The sequence below is a fragment of the Drosophila hydei genome, unplaced genomic scaffold, assembly GCF_003285905.1.
Source record: "Drosophila hydei strain 15085-1641.00,03,60 unplaced genomic scaffold, DhydRS2 tig00008114-arrow-pilon, whole genome shotgun sequence".
NCBI lineage: Eukaryota > Metazoa > Arthropoda > Insecta > Diptera > Drosophilidae > Drosophila > Drosophila hydei.
In genome coordinates, this window is record NW_022045827.1 from 3,435,499 (window position 1) to 3,449,024 (window position 13,526).

The following is a 13,526-nucleotide window of genomic DNA, read 5'->3' on the forward strand; positions in this document are numbered from 1 at the left end:
CACACTTTTTTTGATGTGCAACGTATCGATGTATCAATATTTTCTACCATCCCTAATGCAAGCCGAAGCCGTCAAATTGCGCTAATTTTGTGTAAAAAATTTTCAAGTTTGGTAGAAAAAACACAAAATTGCAAGTAGTTTTAGCTGTTTAAGACAGCAAAGGCAATACGAAGGTATGTATGCAAATTAGGAATGAATAATTTGCAATCTTTTAGCGTTAATAGTGAGCATATTTTTTTTGCACAGACGCAAGCAGCGTGTACATCGTAGGTAGAAGCAGAGAGGCAAAAAGGAGAAACGGCGATAGATTTTACAAAAGCGACAAGCAACAGTAGGTGCAAAACCCACGATGTCTGGAATTGCAATAACACGTTTGGGCGAGGAGCGTAAGGCTTGGCGTAAAGATCATCCGTTTGGGTTTGTGGCACGGCCAGCTAAGAATCCCGATGGCACACTGAATCTCATGATCTGGGAGTGCGCCATTCCCGGAAAGAAATCGACCCCCTGGGAGGGTGGCTTGTACAAGCTACGCATGATCTTTAAGGATGACTATCCAACCTCGCCACCGAAATGCAAATTTGAGCCGCCACTTTTCCATCCCAATGTCTATCCATCAGGCACCGTATGCCTCTCGCTGCTGGACGAGGAGAAGGACTGGCGTCCTGCCATTACAATCAAACAGATTCTTTTGGGCATTCAGGATTTGCTAAACGAGCCCAACATCAAGGATCCAGCACAGGCGGAGGCATACACCATCTACTGTCAGAATCGATTGGAATACGAGAAACGCGTACGTGCTCAGGCGCGTGCCATGGCTGCCACCGAATAGAGTGTAACCCACAACAAGAAAACAGGCATCAACAGAGAATACCGCTACTCTCTAAGAAAGCACACATACACTTACACAAATCAACGTTTATAATGGGCAGGCAGTCAAGTGATCATCCAACACACACACACACATACACAAACAAAAAACATTTAGGAACGAGGCATTTTCGTGAATGCCTCTTCTAATTACAAAACATTTTAATAACTCTTAAGTTGATTTAAAAATAATAAAAAAAAAAAACAAAAACACCATGAAAATTCGGTTTGCACCAATTATAAATTATATATATATGCATATGAATTACATACAATTACAATTACATCATGTAGAATTCCTTATTTCACAGCACTGTAATTTTCGCATTAATTGTGTTTCAATAAATTTATATGATATATGTAATAATAGGCAAACGTTGTTTCAATAGCAATACTATGTAATCATTCGAATTGCACTCCGCATGGCTAACAGAGTCGAAGCTGACGTCACCTTTTGCTAACGTGGCATATATACTTGACCTTTAATGCTCGCCGATAATCTATTTGAGAACATCTCTACAATTGGCTAGTGTTTGATCGAAAGTGGGTAAACGAGTTGCGGGGGTGGTGGGGTTAAAGGAAATTCTTATGAAATTATGATCGAACGCATTAAATTTTATTGCTCACCCTGAAAGTAGGCAACACTAAATTTATTTTTTGGCAGCAAATGAAAATTGATTTAAAACAATTGAAAATTTATTATTGATTTGATGAAAGTAAATAAAAATTTGTTTTTTTTCAGATATTAATTTTCGAAGATAGCCAAGAGTTGAGTTATGAGTTAATATATAAAAGATCAAGGAATGATGCTCTTTTCAAGATATTCGTGAGTCAGTTGAATATATAACTTTGAAATACCAGTTCAGCTGCGATCTTGGTAGTAGGTCGGAAATTTTAATTGGTCGGGGCATATTGAAAATATCACTCAAAAGTGAAGAGCATAACATATCTGAAATACTGCCGACTTAACAAAATATATAGATATCTATAAATGTTAAAATAAATAGGTTTTTATATTTCTAACTTTATAGCTGAAATTTTTTAAAACAGATTATAAAGTATAAAATATAAATCGAAAACCATTTTAAAACACTTCATAATACTTAGTAATACAATTATTATAAATTCCACAGAATTAGTCATAGCAATATTTTGTATAGTTTATTTTGAATAAATTAATTACGTTTATTGTCGCACACTCTTAATAAATACATACAGTACACATACATATATATATACATTGCCTATATGCATATATATATGTATATATATTTAAATTACACAGTTTTATTTGTTATATAAGCTTGAACGCTGTTGGATTTACAATAATTATTATGCATATTATTGGATCTATTAGGATTATATACCGTTTAACCCAACCGTGGAGAGTTTCCACTTGGTTTTTGGGTAGTTCGAGGAGCATACTCCCTAGATATACTATATCTATTTCGATATCGAAAAACTTGTAGTTTCTTGCACTTCAATTGTGATTTCTTCTCTAAGTGGTAAGCTTTGGCATGCATTATATGTCATGATTTCTACAGAGCATATATATATATATATATATATATATATGTCTTTATGTATATCTATATATTGCCTGGATATTATTAATCAGGATCTATCTATCTTCGCAGGGGGAACAGTTGGAGATTCTCCGGAAATACTTTCGATACTGTGTCGGTGGTTGTGGTGTTGGTGGTTGATGTTTGTGGTGGTGATGGTGGTTGCGTTTTGTGGTTGGCTCAGAAGCACTTGTAGTACCATTCCAGTTGCTTGCGCTGCACCTCCCACATCAGCTGGCTCTCTCAAATGGCCGCCTCCTGAAGATTCTCCTTGTTCTTTTGCAGCAACAGCAGCTCGCTGGGCGACTGCAGTGGCATGGCGGTGCCACCAACGCCCACAGTGGGACTGGGGCTGTCACTGGCCTCCGGTCGGTGTAGCTTGCTCTTGCAGTAGAACTGTTTGTGTGCCAAAAAGGTCTTCACATAGTTGAACGATATGTCGCAGGTGGAACAATATTTCTTCATGGCCTCCGCGGCGCTCGGCCCCAGCGGCGAATTCGCCATGGGCGGTGGCAGTGTGGGTGCGGTTAGCTCAATGCCCATGTCCAGCGGCTCGGCTTTGATGTGCGTGTGCGGCGTGCCAATGGGCGAATTGTTGTTCTCATGCACCAGACCCAATGTAGCGACAGGTGGCTCCAAGGGCTCCGACTTAATGTGGAAACTAAAGAAGAAAAATAAGTTAGCTTGAGTTAAGGAATTGTATGTATTGTAAAATACACTAGATACTCTAACTAAGAAACCTATTTCTTGGTTAGGGTATCTTCTAGTTGGCCACTGCCATTAAGAATGCTTACCTGGCCGCCTCGCGCTCGCCATTTACCAGGGCTACCTCGGGCAGGGCATGTGCTGTGGAATCCTGCTCACGGCACTCGGGTGATATGGAGGGCGAGTTGATTGCCACGTGTGGATGCAACAGTTTCATGTGACGCAGCTGTTTGAAGAGAAGATTACAATTACAATTAGAGCTGAGTCCAGCATTGCTGCTAGTCAGGAGTACGCACCACATTGCCTTTGTAGGTGGAGGCATAGTTGCAGTGATCGCAGTTGAAGATCTGTGCCGCGTGCTGTTCCAGCTGTTCCTGGGCCGCTGTCACGGCGGGCAGGTCCAAGCCCATGGCCGGGGGTAGCGGTGCCGCTGCAGCTGCCGCATCCTCCTCGAAGATGCAGGTCATGTAGTGCTCCTCGTTGACATCGCTCGTCTTCTTATCGAAATGGGTGCGTATGTGGGTGCGCATGCCGCGCAGCGTATTGCCCTTATACTGGCAGATGCTGCAACGGAATGCTTTCACCGTGCCGTGCATTTCCATGTGCTTGCGGGCCAGCGCAGCGGTGGGGCTGACCACACCGCAAACGGGACACTTGTTCACGCTATTCGCCACACTGGCCGGCGGCAGCTGGGGCGCGGCTGGGGGCGTGGCACAGGGCTGGCCATGCTCATGCAGTGTCTTGCACTTAACGCACTTCTCCTTGGGCAATGGCAGCTGTGGTGTGGCTGCCTCGGCTGGCGTGGCTGCCGCTCCGCCCTTGGGGCAATAGTAGTTTTGATGTGCGCGCAGATTATCCAGCGAGGTGTACTTGATGCCACAGGCGGCGCAGATCAGCTGCTGATAGGCCACGGGCGTGGTCTCCAGCGCGGAGGCACCGGACCCGGCTACGCCTGGACCCGGTGCGGCGGGCGGTGTCACTGCATTCTTGACGTCACCATCCGCACCTGTGTCCTGGTTGCGCGCGGAGCAGTAGTGCTGCTTGTGCGCCAGATAGTTCTCGTACTTGCAGAAGACTATGTTGCACTCCTTGCACTTGGACACGCCCTGCTTCACATAGATCTGCGGCTGGCTGTTGGACGCGTTGGCTGCCACGCTAGCCACAGCCGGAGGAGGTGCAGGCCCAGTTGCTGGGCTGAAGCCTAGTTTGCTGGCCAGCTCGGCGGGGCTGCTGCCCGCCACAGCTGCAGCGGCGGCTGCTGCCAACTTCAGCGCCAGCTCCGGATTGGTCTTGGCCAGCAGCGATTCGGATAGTGCAAAGTCGGCGGGCAACATTGAGCGCAATTGCAGGTTGTCCAGCAGATGGGGCACTGCCAAGGCTGGCGGCGACATGGAGGAAGCACTACCCGCCCCAGAGCTGCGTGGACTGATCGCACGTCGCTTGGGCGAGGGACTCATCGATGGGCTGCTGGGCAGCGAGGGCGCGCACACAATCTGTTCCGGCGTAACGCTGCCACCAGTTCTGGCGCTGCTCTCCAGGCTCTCCTTGCCGGCGCTGAGCAGCGCCTCCTCCATCAAGCGGTGGCGCTGCAGCAGCGGCGAAATTGGCGAACGACGCAGCGACAAGTCTAGGGGCGTGGTATCGCTGTGCATGGAAGAAAATGCGGAGAGCGCGTAAGTAGAGATCTACGTGGAGTTTAAGTCTGCTTTACTTACCGTACGCCGCTGGCTTCCTTGCGCTTGGGCTCTGGCGGACTGCTCTTGACCTCCGCCTCCAAGACGCTGCTGGCGCTGGGCCGCTCTGGCTCCAGGGCGGGCATGCTCAGCTGATTGCTGCTAGGCATGGGTGTGGGCGTTGGCGTGGGCGTGGCATTGCCTGCCAGCGCATTTATATTGAGCGCCGTGGCCAGCGGCTTGAGTGCTCCATTGTCAAGGGTGAAGCACGTGGACTCCGGATTGACAATACCCGACGTGGAGGTGGTGCTGAAAATGAGGTTAAGACAAGAATCGGTCAAGCAAAGCTCACAAATCTAACAGCTGCAGAAACGACGTCGATGCGTTCGCTGTTGGCTCCAACCAACAGCAAAACCACGGACTAACTTTCAACTTTTTGTGGGCTTTACTCACAGTGGTCCTGGAATGAGGCTGGCTGCGCGTATTAGCGAGCAGGGCACTATGATGATGGGATTGGTGGGCAGCGCCAGGAAGGGCTGCGGCGGTGCCACCTGCAGCGAGGCGGCCGCTGCAGCAGCGGCAGCCGCAGCAGCAGCAGCCGCGACCATAGCAGGCGTCGGCGTCTTGTTGCGCGTCTGCGGACTGTGAGCGCCGCTGTGCTTGGCCGCCGCGGCGGCAACTCCCACTGCAGAGCCTGCCGTGTTGCCAGTGCTGTTCGCCTCGGGCTTGGGCGTCAGCTGGCCGTCGCTGCGACGGGAGCTGCAGTAGTGCTGCTTGTGGGCGCGATAGGTCTTGATGTTGTTGAAGCGTATATCACAGTCGCTGCAGTAGCGATCGATTTGCTGAGAAGGTGCCATGGAAATCGAGTTAGTTTTATTTGGGCTAGACGTTGACTGGCTGGTCAACCAACTCACTTGACTAGAGCTCTCCTCGAGCGCGCTGGCCGCAGCGGCAGCGGCGGCGGCGGCCACAGCCACACCGTTGGCGGCCAACCCGGACAGGCTGTTCAGGGTGGGCGCTGCTGGCGAGGTCTGATGCATGCGCATGTGGCGATTGAGGGAGACCTTCTTGTCGGCGCTGTAGGAACACTGCGTGCAGGCGTACTGCTTGCCCGTGCGCGCTACCTTGGCTGGTGGCTCCGAGCCGGAGCTGCCGCCGCTGGAGCTGTTGCTGGCATTTGGATTGCCGCCGCCAGCAGCTGCGGCTGCTGCCTTGTCGCCGGTGGCCGACTCCTCGTCGGCATCCTTGTTGCGATGCGAGCAGTAGTAGGCCTGGTGCGCCTCCAGCGTTGAAGGCGAGCTGAAAGCTATGCCGCAGGGCAGGCACATAAAACGCGCCGGCTTGAGCAGCGGCTCCACTAGACTGCTTGGATCCGGTAAGCTCTGCTGCTGCTGCGACTGCTCAGGCTTTGCCAGCTGCGGCGGCGGACCGAGCAAGCGTGGCTCCAAATTTAGCTCCTTGGCATCGGGCTTAAGAGCCGGATCGGAAGCGAGCAGCGCATTGAGACGCAGCTTGGGCAGCACCAAGGGCGGCGTGGGCGTTGGTGGCGGACTGGGCGTGGCTGCCACTGAAGGCGGCGTTGCCGGCGAATCGGCACGCTCCAACTTGGGCACGAGTTCAGGTGGCGTGGGACTACGTGGTGGAGTCGTCGAGCTGTCGGCCACATTTTGTTGTTGTGCACTGGCCTCCTGGGCGGCTGCCTGCTCCTCCTCAACCATTTCCTGATCCATGTCAGTCTCCTCGATCTGTTCAGCGGCGTTGCTTGCTTGCTGCTGCTGATCCAGCTGCTCGTCCTCGGGCTGCTCCTCCAGCTGCTGCTGTTGTTTCTCCTCGCTCAGCTCGTGTGCGCCCAAATCTTTGGAATCTGCAAAGATGTTAAAGATGTTGCAATATGAACGAGACTAGTTGAGTAATAGGAGCTGAGACTTGAGACTTGGGATATGTTACTATAAAAACAGTTTCTAAAGCAAGCCAACATGGCCATTTGATATATCTCCTGTTCAAGGCAATTGGATGCAAGTTGAAACGTGGGATCGAGGCGAAGTTGATTGTATTTCGGCCCGCTCCCATGGCAAATGCCATGTATGTGTCAAATGTGACCAGAGGTTAGCAATTATTATCGAACAAATTGTCAGCGATGCGAGAGAGAGCCAAGCGACAGGCAGCTGTGAAAACAATGCGACGTTGTCCCAGTTGAGAATCGACTCTACTCGACTCGCAACTTGAATGCGAGCCAAGCAGCGAGGCTGTCGGCCAAGTCGAACGGTCGAAGTCGAAGTCGAAGTCGCAGTCGAAGTCGAAGACCATTTGGACCGTTTATCCCGCTAACGCATCTCGACGCTGTGCGGATTACGTGGAAAAGCCGGCGAGTGGAAAAGCGCATGGTGGCCAGAGAGTTAGCACACAGTTGATGATTAGAGCGGCCAAGCTGACATCTGATTTGTATTTTCTTTGGTCACAAAATATTATAACGACCAGCGATGCGACGGATAAGCACAAGAGTCGCAGTCGCAGTTGCAGTCGCGGCAGTTGCAGTCAACAGACAACAACATGCCAGCAATAGATATGAAGGCGCCGATAAGCGGCCCACAGAGCTGGCCGCTGGCCGCTGGCCGCTGGTCGCAGCGTACTGTACGCTACTCGTGCGGGCCGCCAATGCGCGTTGACCTGTCAATTGTTGGCTATTGAAATGTCAGCGCAACTTGTTGCCAAGCAGCGAGGCAGCCAGGCAGCCAAGCAGCCAGCAGCTTTCGAGCTTGTTTGCAACTGCAACTGTAATTTGTTGTGCAGCAAGTTCGTCGCCTCAGTCTTTTGATTGCTTAGGACGCATTGACGCGTCGGTTGCGCCCACCGCGCGTTTCGCCCTAATTGCAGTGTCGATTTTCACGAATTCACACAAAATGCTGCACGTGAACAATCAGACAGCATCTGCGTTCGCCATCTCTACCCAAAAACTCTGGAGAAAAAAAGAAGCAAAAACCAAAAACAAAACTGAATTTCAGCTCCATTGAAAGCCAACGATGGCTTCAGCTCTTTTGGGGTCCTCTGTGCATTCCAGCGCATTCTGCTTATTTGTAAGATATTTATTGCCATCGATTGGTGCGCGATAAGCAGCACACGTAAAGTGTTTGCCGGTTACGGCGCAAACTACACGCCAGCAACAGCAACATCAACAGCAGCAGCAGCAGCAGCAGCAGCAGCAGCAGCAGTCGCAGCAAAGGCTGTGCGGGCTAAGCCAAAGCTTAGCTAACAATGGGCCTGGCTAGCAGCCCAAAAGCTGATGTTGCTGTTGCCAGCAACAACTGCTGCTGCTGCTGCTGCTGCGGCTGCTGCTGCTGAGGATTAGCTCTGCTCTGCGTCATTTTATTGTTGTTGCTGTATCGTTTGTTTAGCCATTTCGTAACGTTACGCCACCTCGCACACCTTTGCTACACACACACACACACACACTCACACACACTCACTCGCACACACTTGCATCGCCAACGCCAACAATTGTTTATCAATTTGTTAAATCAGCTGCGCTGCGGCGTTGCCGTCGCAGTTGTGATCGATCCTCGCCGATAAGCGACACACACACAGCTTGAAAACTGTGGCAGAGGCAAGCGCAACGGCAGGGGCAGGGGCAGAGGCAGGGGCCAAGGGGATGCTTCATTTTATCAGCCGGCAGATTATTGTTGCTGGTTTCTCACTTGGCCAGCATTGTTGCCGCTGTCGCTGCTGCCGCTGCTGCTGGTGGGCGTTGTATGCAGCCATAAACAATCGAGCAATTTGGCTTAAACCGGGGCCAGTCTGTAAGTAAAGCAGCGGTTGAGGGGTTGGGGGTCTCCAAGGGTTGAGGGGCAGAGCAAGGCGACCCTTTGTTCATTTGTCGCTGGTGAATGCCGGACCGCCATCGCGGCTAATCGTTGCGAGCCGAAGGTCAGTTAACTCAAAAAAAAAAAAAAAACTAAAGATAGAGTGCTCTAAACGGCAGTAGATAGCTGAAAGATACCCTGTAAAAAGGCTAACATATGCTGCACTTCTGTTTATATCCATTAGCCCCGCGCTTAGAAGCGATATTTATAGATATCGATAACAGGAAATCAGCTATCGATAGTCACAAAACTTGCTCAAAATTGTTAAGATTAATCTCTTTTACATGCTCTGTTATAGGCTATAAAGTCAGGGCATATTAAGCAAGTAATATATATCAACTTCTACATATGCTCAGATTTACAGGGTATCTAAGCCAGCAAATGCAGCTACGCAGCTTCAAGCTGCGTCTTGGAATCTTGATTGTTGTGTGGCGAAGCAGACGCAAGACTGTGCAGCTACGGTCGCCGCCAGTTGGTCTGGTCGGCTCAAGTCTGGGCTGTACTTGCCACGGTTGCACGGGGCGTATGCGTAATGTTGGTTGGGGGGGCGTGCTAAGAGCCGGCTCGCTTTGCATGGGGCGTGGGAGTGGAAGCCGCAGCAGGAGCAACTATTTTAGTTGCTTATAATTAAACAAATTTTCCCAGCGGAAACAAATTGAAAAACGTGAGTTGGCCAATCGCAGCCAGAGCGACGAGAGCGCAGTGGAGTCAGAGCGCTGCTGCCTGATAACGAAAATCTTCATTTTCGCGCGAAAATGTTGCCACCTTGTGGCAATCAACGCCATCAGCAGCGGCAGCAGCAGCAATGGGACTCCACTTGGGCACAGGTTCGCCAGCCTTCGGGGGCCAGCTTTTTATCAATTGTTATTAATCAACAACAAAAGCCAGCAAAAACAAATGCAGAGAGCGCGCTAAATTCAGCAATTCGCCAACTCGCGAAAAAAGGCAAAGAGAATCGCGTTGCGGGCAACATTTCATTTCACACTTTGGCTGCAAGTTCATTGCTAATACCCTGTAGTCTTTGCGAAGGCATGGATGAGTGCAACAAGTGGCAGATCTAATCAGTGAAACTATAAATTATGCAGCAACTTGTGTGGAGATCAGTGACTAAGTTAGTGATCATGTTTATCCCTCATCTCTCAACTTCTAAATATAATTTCGCATACTCGATATTGTGCCTTGTAGATAAACTGATAAATAATAATCTTTCTGTAGAGTTTGTTAAACTTTCATGCACTTTCCACAATTTATACAAAAAAAATTCACATTTTTAACTTTTCATAAAGCTTCTTAGTCATGCAAAGCACATACTTTTCTTTAGGCAGGGTATCTTGCAGTCGACTATTGCATTTGCAAGAGTTGCATCTTGAGCGTTAACCCGTGCAAATAATCAACATTCTCATATCTTGGGGGCTTCGCGGAGCTATTCGTGATTTACTCGCAGTTTGCGTTGAGCTTTTTTTCCTGCTTCTTCTTCATCTTCTCTTATTCAGCACCTCCTTAGCGCTATGGGAAACGGCGGTCCAGTGAAATTCTTTGATCACTGCGATAAGCAATTTAGTTTCACAGTTTTTCGCTCTACGTTTTATAGCCTTATTACATTTCGCTTGAGACACAAATAAATTGTATTTGCTTTATATTTCGAACTTAACATAGTTCGTATAATTTCGATGAATAGAAAAAGGACTTTCTAAATGTGTGCAATGGTAATTGCTGATGGATTATAAATATTTCTGTAAAGTATTCATTGATGTCGTAATTTTAAATTTAATTATACTTTTTTCAATCTACAAATCTATCTTAATTAAGCATTGTAGAGTTTAAACCTTGATCAAGTTACTTAGCTTTGAGCAATGTTTAGCTGTTTAAAACACTCTTTTTAAATAATAATAAAATATTTAATTTATTTATTTATGTGTAAGAATGACCTAGTCCTAAACCTTTCTGCTTCTCCTCTTCAGCTCTTTGACCATACACAAAGTCAAGTCTACTTGCTTTAAAGTACAGCAGATCACTTCGCATTAGTTACTTGCCTCGATGAATAATATGAAGCTCGTCTCACTGCCACTTCGAACGCGAACTGCGATACAGATTTCGACCTAGCCTCTAAAGTTCAGAGCTGGCGACTAATTTAGCGCACGTAGCGCAGCTTCACGTAGATGTCACCAGGCGAATGGGCATACAAAGCATCGACGACTGGTTCAGCGAGGGGGCGGAGGCTAACCATGTACTCCAATCTGCAATCTATAGAAGCTACAAAAACACAAAGTCTGTGTCTGCTTTGGCAGGGCAGACGCGAAACGGAACTGGAGGACGGCAGGCAATTCCTCGAAATCAAGCGAGTCTCCAAACTCTTTTTGATGTCTTAATTAAAAAACGTGCAAATGATGCGACAGGGGCGCGGCAAGGGACGGGGTAAATGTTTGTCTGGGCCTGTGCACAGAGTTCAATGTTGAGCAATTGATGCAACTGTTGAGATGTGTTGCTGTTGCAGCTGTTGTTGTTGCTGCTGCTGCTGCTGCTGCTGCTGCTGCTGCTGTTGCCAGTGCGGCACGGCATGCTGATAAGACTGTAGGGGCTAGCGGGGGCTGCAGGGTTTTGGGTTAAGAAATTGTCGCAGTACTTGAAAATTTCGTGTGAGCACGCTCAGCGTCGATTGTTGCTGTTGCCAGCGCATGATCGCTTGATCAGCAGCAGCCGAAGCAGCAGCAGCAGCAGCAGCAACAGTTGTCGTCTGTTAGCAACACACACACACATACACGCTCGCATTCGGCTGATCAATTGCGATCTACAGTTTCAGCTGCTGTTGCTCCCACTATCTTGTGTGTTGCTGCTGCTGCTGCTGCTGTTGCTGTTTCCGTGCCTGTTGCAACTGTTGCACAAATTTAAATTGACCCAAGTGCAAGTTTGAATGTTGCTAATCTATAATCGCTTTGCCAATCCGCGCGCGTATGTGTGTGTGCTTGTTGCACTAACCATGTTGCTGTTGTCGACTAGCAGCAGCAGCAGCAGCAACATGTTGCTGGCAGTCTCATAATTTGCGTTTATTAAACACGGCCTTCATTTGCATAAACGTCCGCTTGTTTACAGGATTAACATCACAGCGCAATGTTGCTGGGCGCATCAACAACACAAACAGCAGCTGTTGCTGCAGTTGCAACCAGAATCCCTCAGTTCGGCAGCAACATTGCAATTGCTGTAAACAAATCACGCTTCTGGCAGATCAATCAAATACATTTCAGCAGCACAACAAACTCACAATTGTAGCCAGCCATTGCTGACAATTCAATTGTGTGTATTTGCCTCAGCAGCAACAGCAACAGCAACAGCAACTCATAGACACGACAGCAACATAAATAAACTGAGCGGCTATGCAAGGGGAACAAACGGAAATTTCTCTCGCTTGCCCTCGTTTACAGTTACATTAAATTCGTGAGGGCGGTGACACGCCCCACCAAAGTGTCGTAGGCGTGGCTGGAGAGACGGGTTGCAACTGCGAAATCGTGTCTGGCATTGTGTTAACTTCATTGCTTCAGCAATTTTTGATGACTTTGATGAGTTTATCAACCAAAGCAGCCACGACACAGCGAGCGGGACATGGACAGCAGCAGCAAGGGAGTGGTAGGTTGTCCAGTTGTCGAGATATTTTTAGCAGTAAATTAAAGAGGCGCGAACATTGCTGCGAGCTGTGTGAAGAACGCGCACAAAAATTGCAACAAACCAAAGACAAAAACGGACCGCACACACAGAACCGACTAAAGTTGGTAGTGGGGCAGAAGTAGGCGGCAAGTTGCTAACAAGATGCGCGCAGGCAACGACAACGACAGCAACAGCAGCAACAAGCAGTTAGCAAGAGTACAAAGCAAAATGCCGACACGCAGCCGCCCAGAGCCAAGTCCAGTTGGCAAAAAGAACGAACAATATAAAACAGGCCACGCAACATGCGGCAGCAACGAGCAACGAGCAACGAGCTTGCCACCGCGCTCGAGTGACTAACAAAGCGGCGCAGCAGACACATCATTACCTACCAATTAGGCGCCCAAAAAGCGCGCGTGTGTGCGTATGTATGTGCGTGTGTGTCTGTGTGTGTGCTTATGTGTGGCGTAGCAGACGCCGCGCTGCTCTTTTGGTGGCACAATAAACGTTTACAAAGAGCAACAACAACAACGACAACGACAAGGGCAGGTTGACTGACAAGGCAGCCAAGGCGAATAAGCCATAATGCAGGCACAAGCTGAGGCGGCATTAACAACAACAACAACAACAACATACGGTGGAGGCTGGCCTACCTGGCTGCCTCTACTTGCCGCTGCTGCTGTTGATGAAGTGCAAAGTGCTCGCTAACAGCTTGTAATGAGTTCAAAGTGTGGCCTTTTATGCAAAACTTAACGAGCAGCCCAAGAGGCAGATGGAACAGCAGCAACAACAGCTAAGCCAGATGTGTTGCTGATGCTTTTCTCATAAAATGCCGTGTGAGACGACGATGATCAAAGTTGAGCTTAAAAAAAAGCACATGTGTAGTTAAGCGATAATGACTGTAGACTAGGGTCATGCTTAAGCTATATAAATGAGGTGCTTTGCTGATTCAACAGTGGCGCCACCTAGTGATGGATAGAAAAAGTAGCGAAGCAATTTCATTCAAGTTTTTAAATAAACAAAGATTTTAAATAAAAAGTAAACTATTCTTAATTGTTTTATATTTTTGGAAATTTCAGAACACTGTCAGTTCGCTTTTCACACATTTTGCAACACTAATTTCTAAATTCTTAGCCCAACCAAAGTAGTTTAACATTATTTATTCTATTTTCACTAACTTGAAATGAGTTTATTCTGTAGCCACATTTAGTGCACTGTCATTG

The 13,526-nt window shown here is 48.3% G+C and overlaps 2 protein-coding genes across 3 annotated transcripts in view; one reads left to right on the forward strand and one right to left on the reverse strand.

Moving 5' to 3' along the window:
* Positions 1 to 14: 14 nt before the first annotated feature.
* Positions 15 to 909, forward strand: LOC111599173 (SUMO-conjugating enzyme UBC9-B). Of its 2 annotated transcripts, none has more exons than XM_023314756.2 (2): positions 15 to 173; positions 225 to 909. In XM_023314756.2, the coding sequence occupies exon 2, from the start codon at positions 350 to 352 to the stop codon at positions 827 to 829; it is 480 nt and encodes a 159-aa protein (XP_023170524.1). In that variant the 5' UTR covers positions 15 to 173; positions 225 to 349; the 3' UTR covers positions 830 to 909. The 2 variants fall into 2 exon arrangements, with proteins under 2 accessions (XP_023170524.1, XP_023170523.1); XM_023314755.2 differs by having other exon boundaries at positions 16 to 173; positions 247 to 909.
* Positions 910 to 2,469: 1,560 nt separating this feature from the next.
* The window catches only part of LOC111599174 (zinc finger protein ush), a 58,617-nt gene continuing 47,560 nt past the window's right edge, over positions 2,470 to 13,526 (reverse strand). The window contains exons 3-8 of the mRNA XM_023314757.2: positions 5,725 to 6,674; positions 5,264 to 5,652; positions 4,853 to 5,119; positions 3,434 to 4,781; positions 3,227 to 3,363; positions 2,470 to 3,093 (exon numbers count right to left, since the gene is read on the reverse strand). Of these exons, the coding sequence (XP_023170525.2) occupies positions 2,676 to 3,093; positions 3,227 to 3,363; positions 3,434 to 4,781; positions 4,853 to 5,119; positions 5,264 to 5,652; positions 5,725 to 6,674 (3,509 nt within the window). The 3' untranslated portion in view covers positions 2,470 to 2,675. The remainder of the gene's footprint in view (positions 3,094 to 3,226; positions 3,364 to 3,433; positions 4,782 to 4,852; positions 5,120 to 5,263; positions 5,653 to 5,724; positions 6,675 to 13,526) is intronic.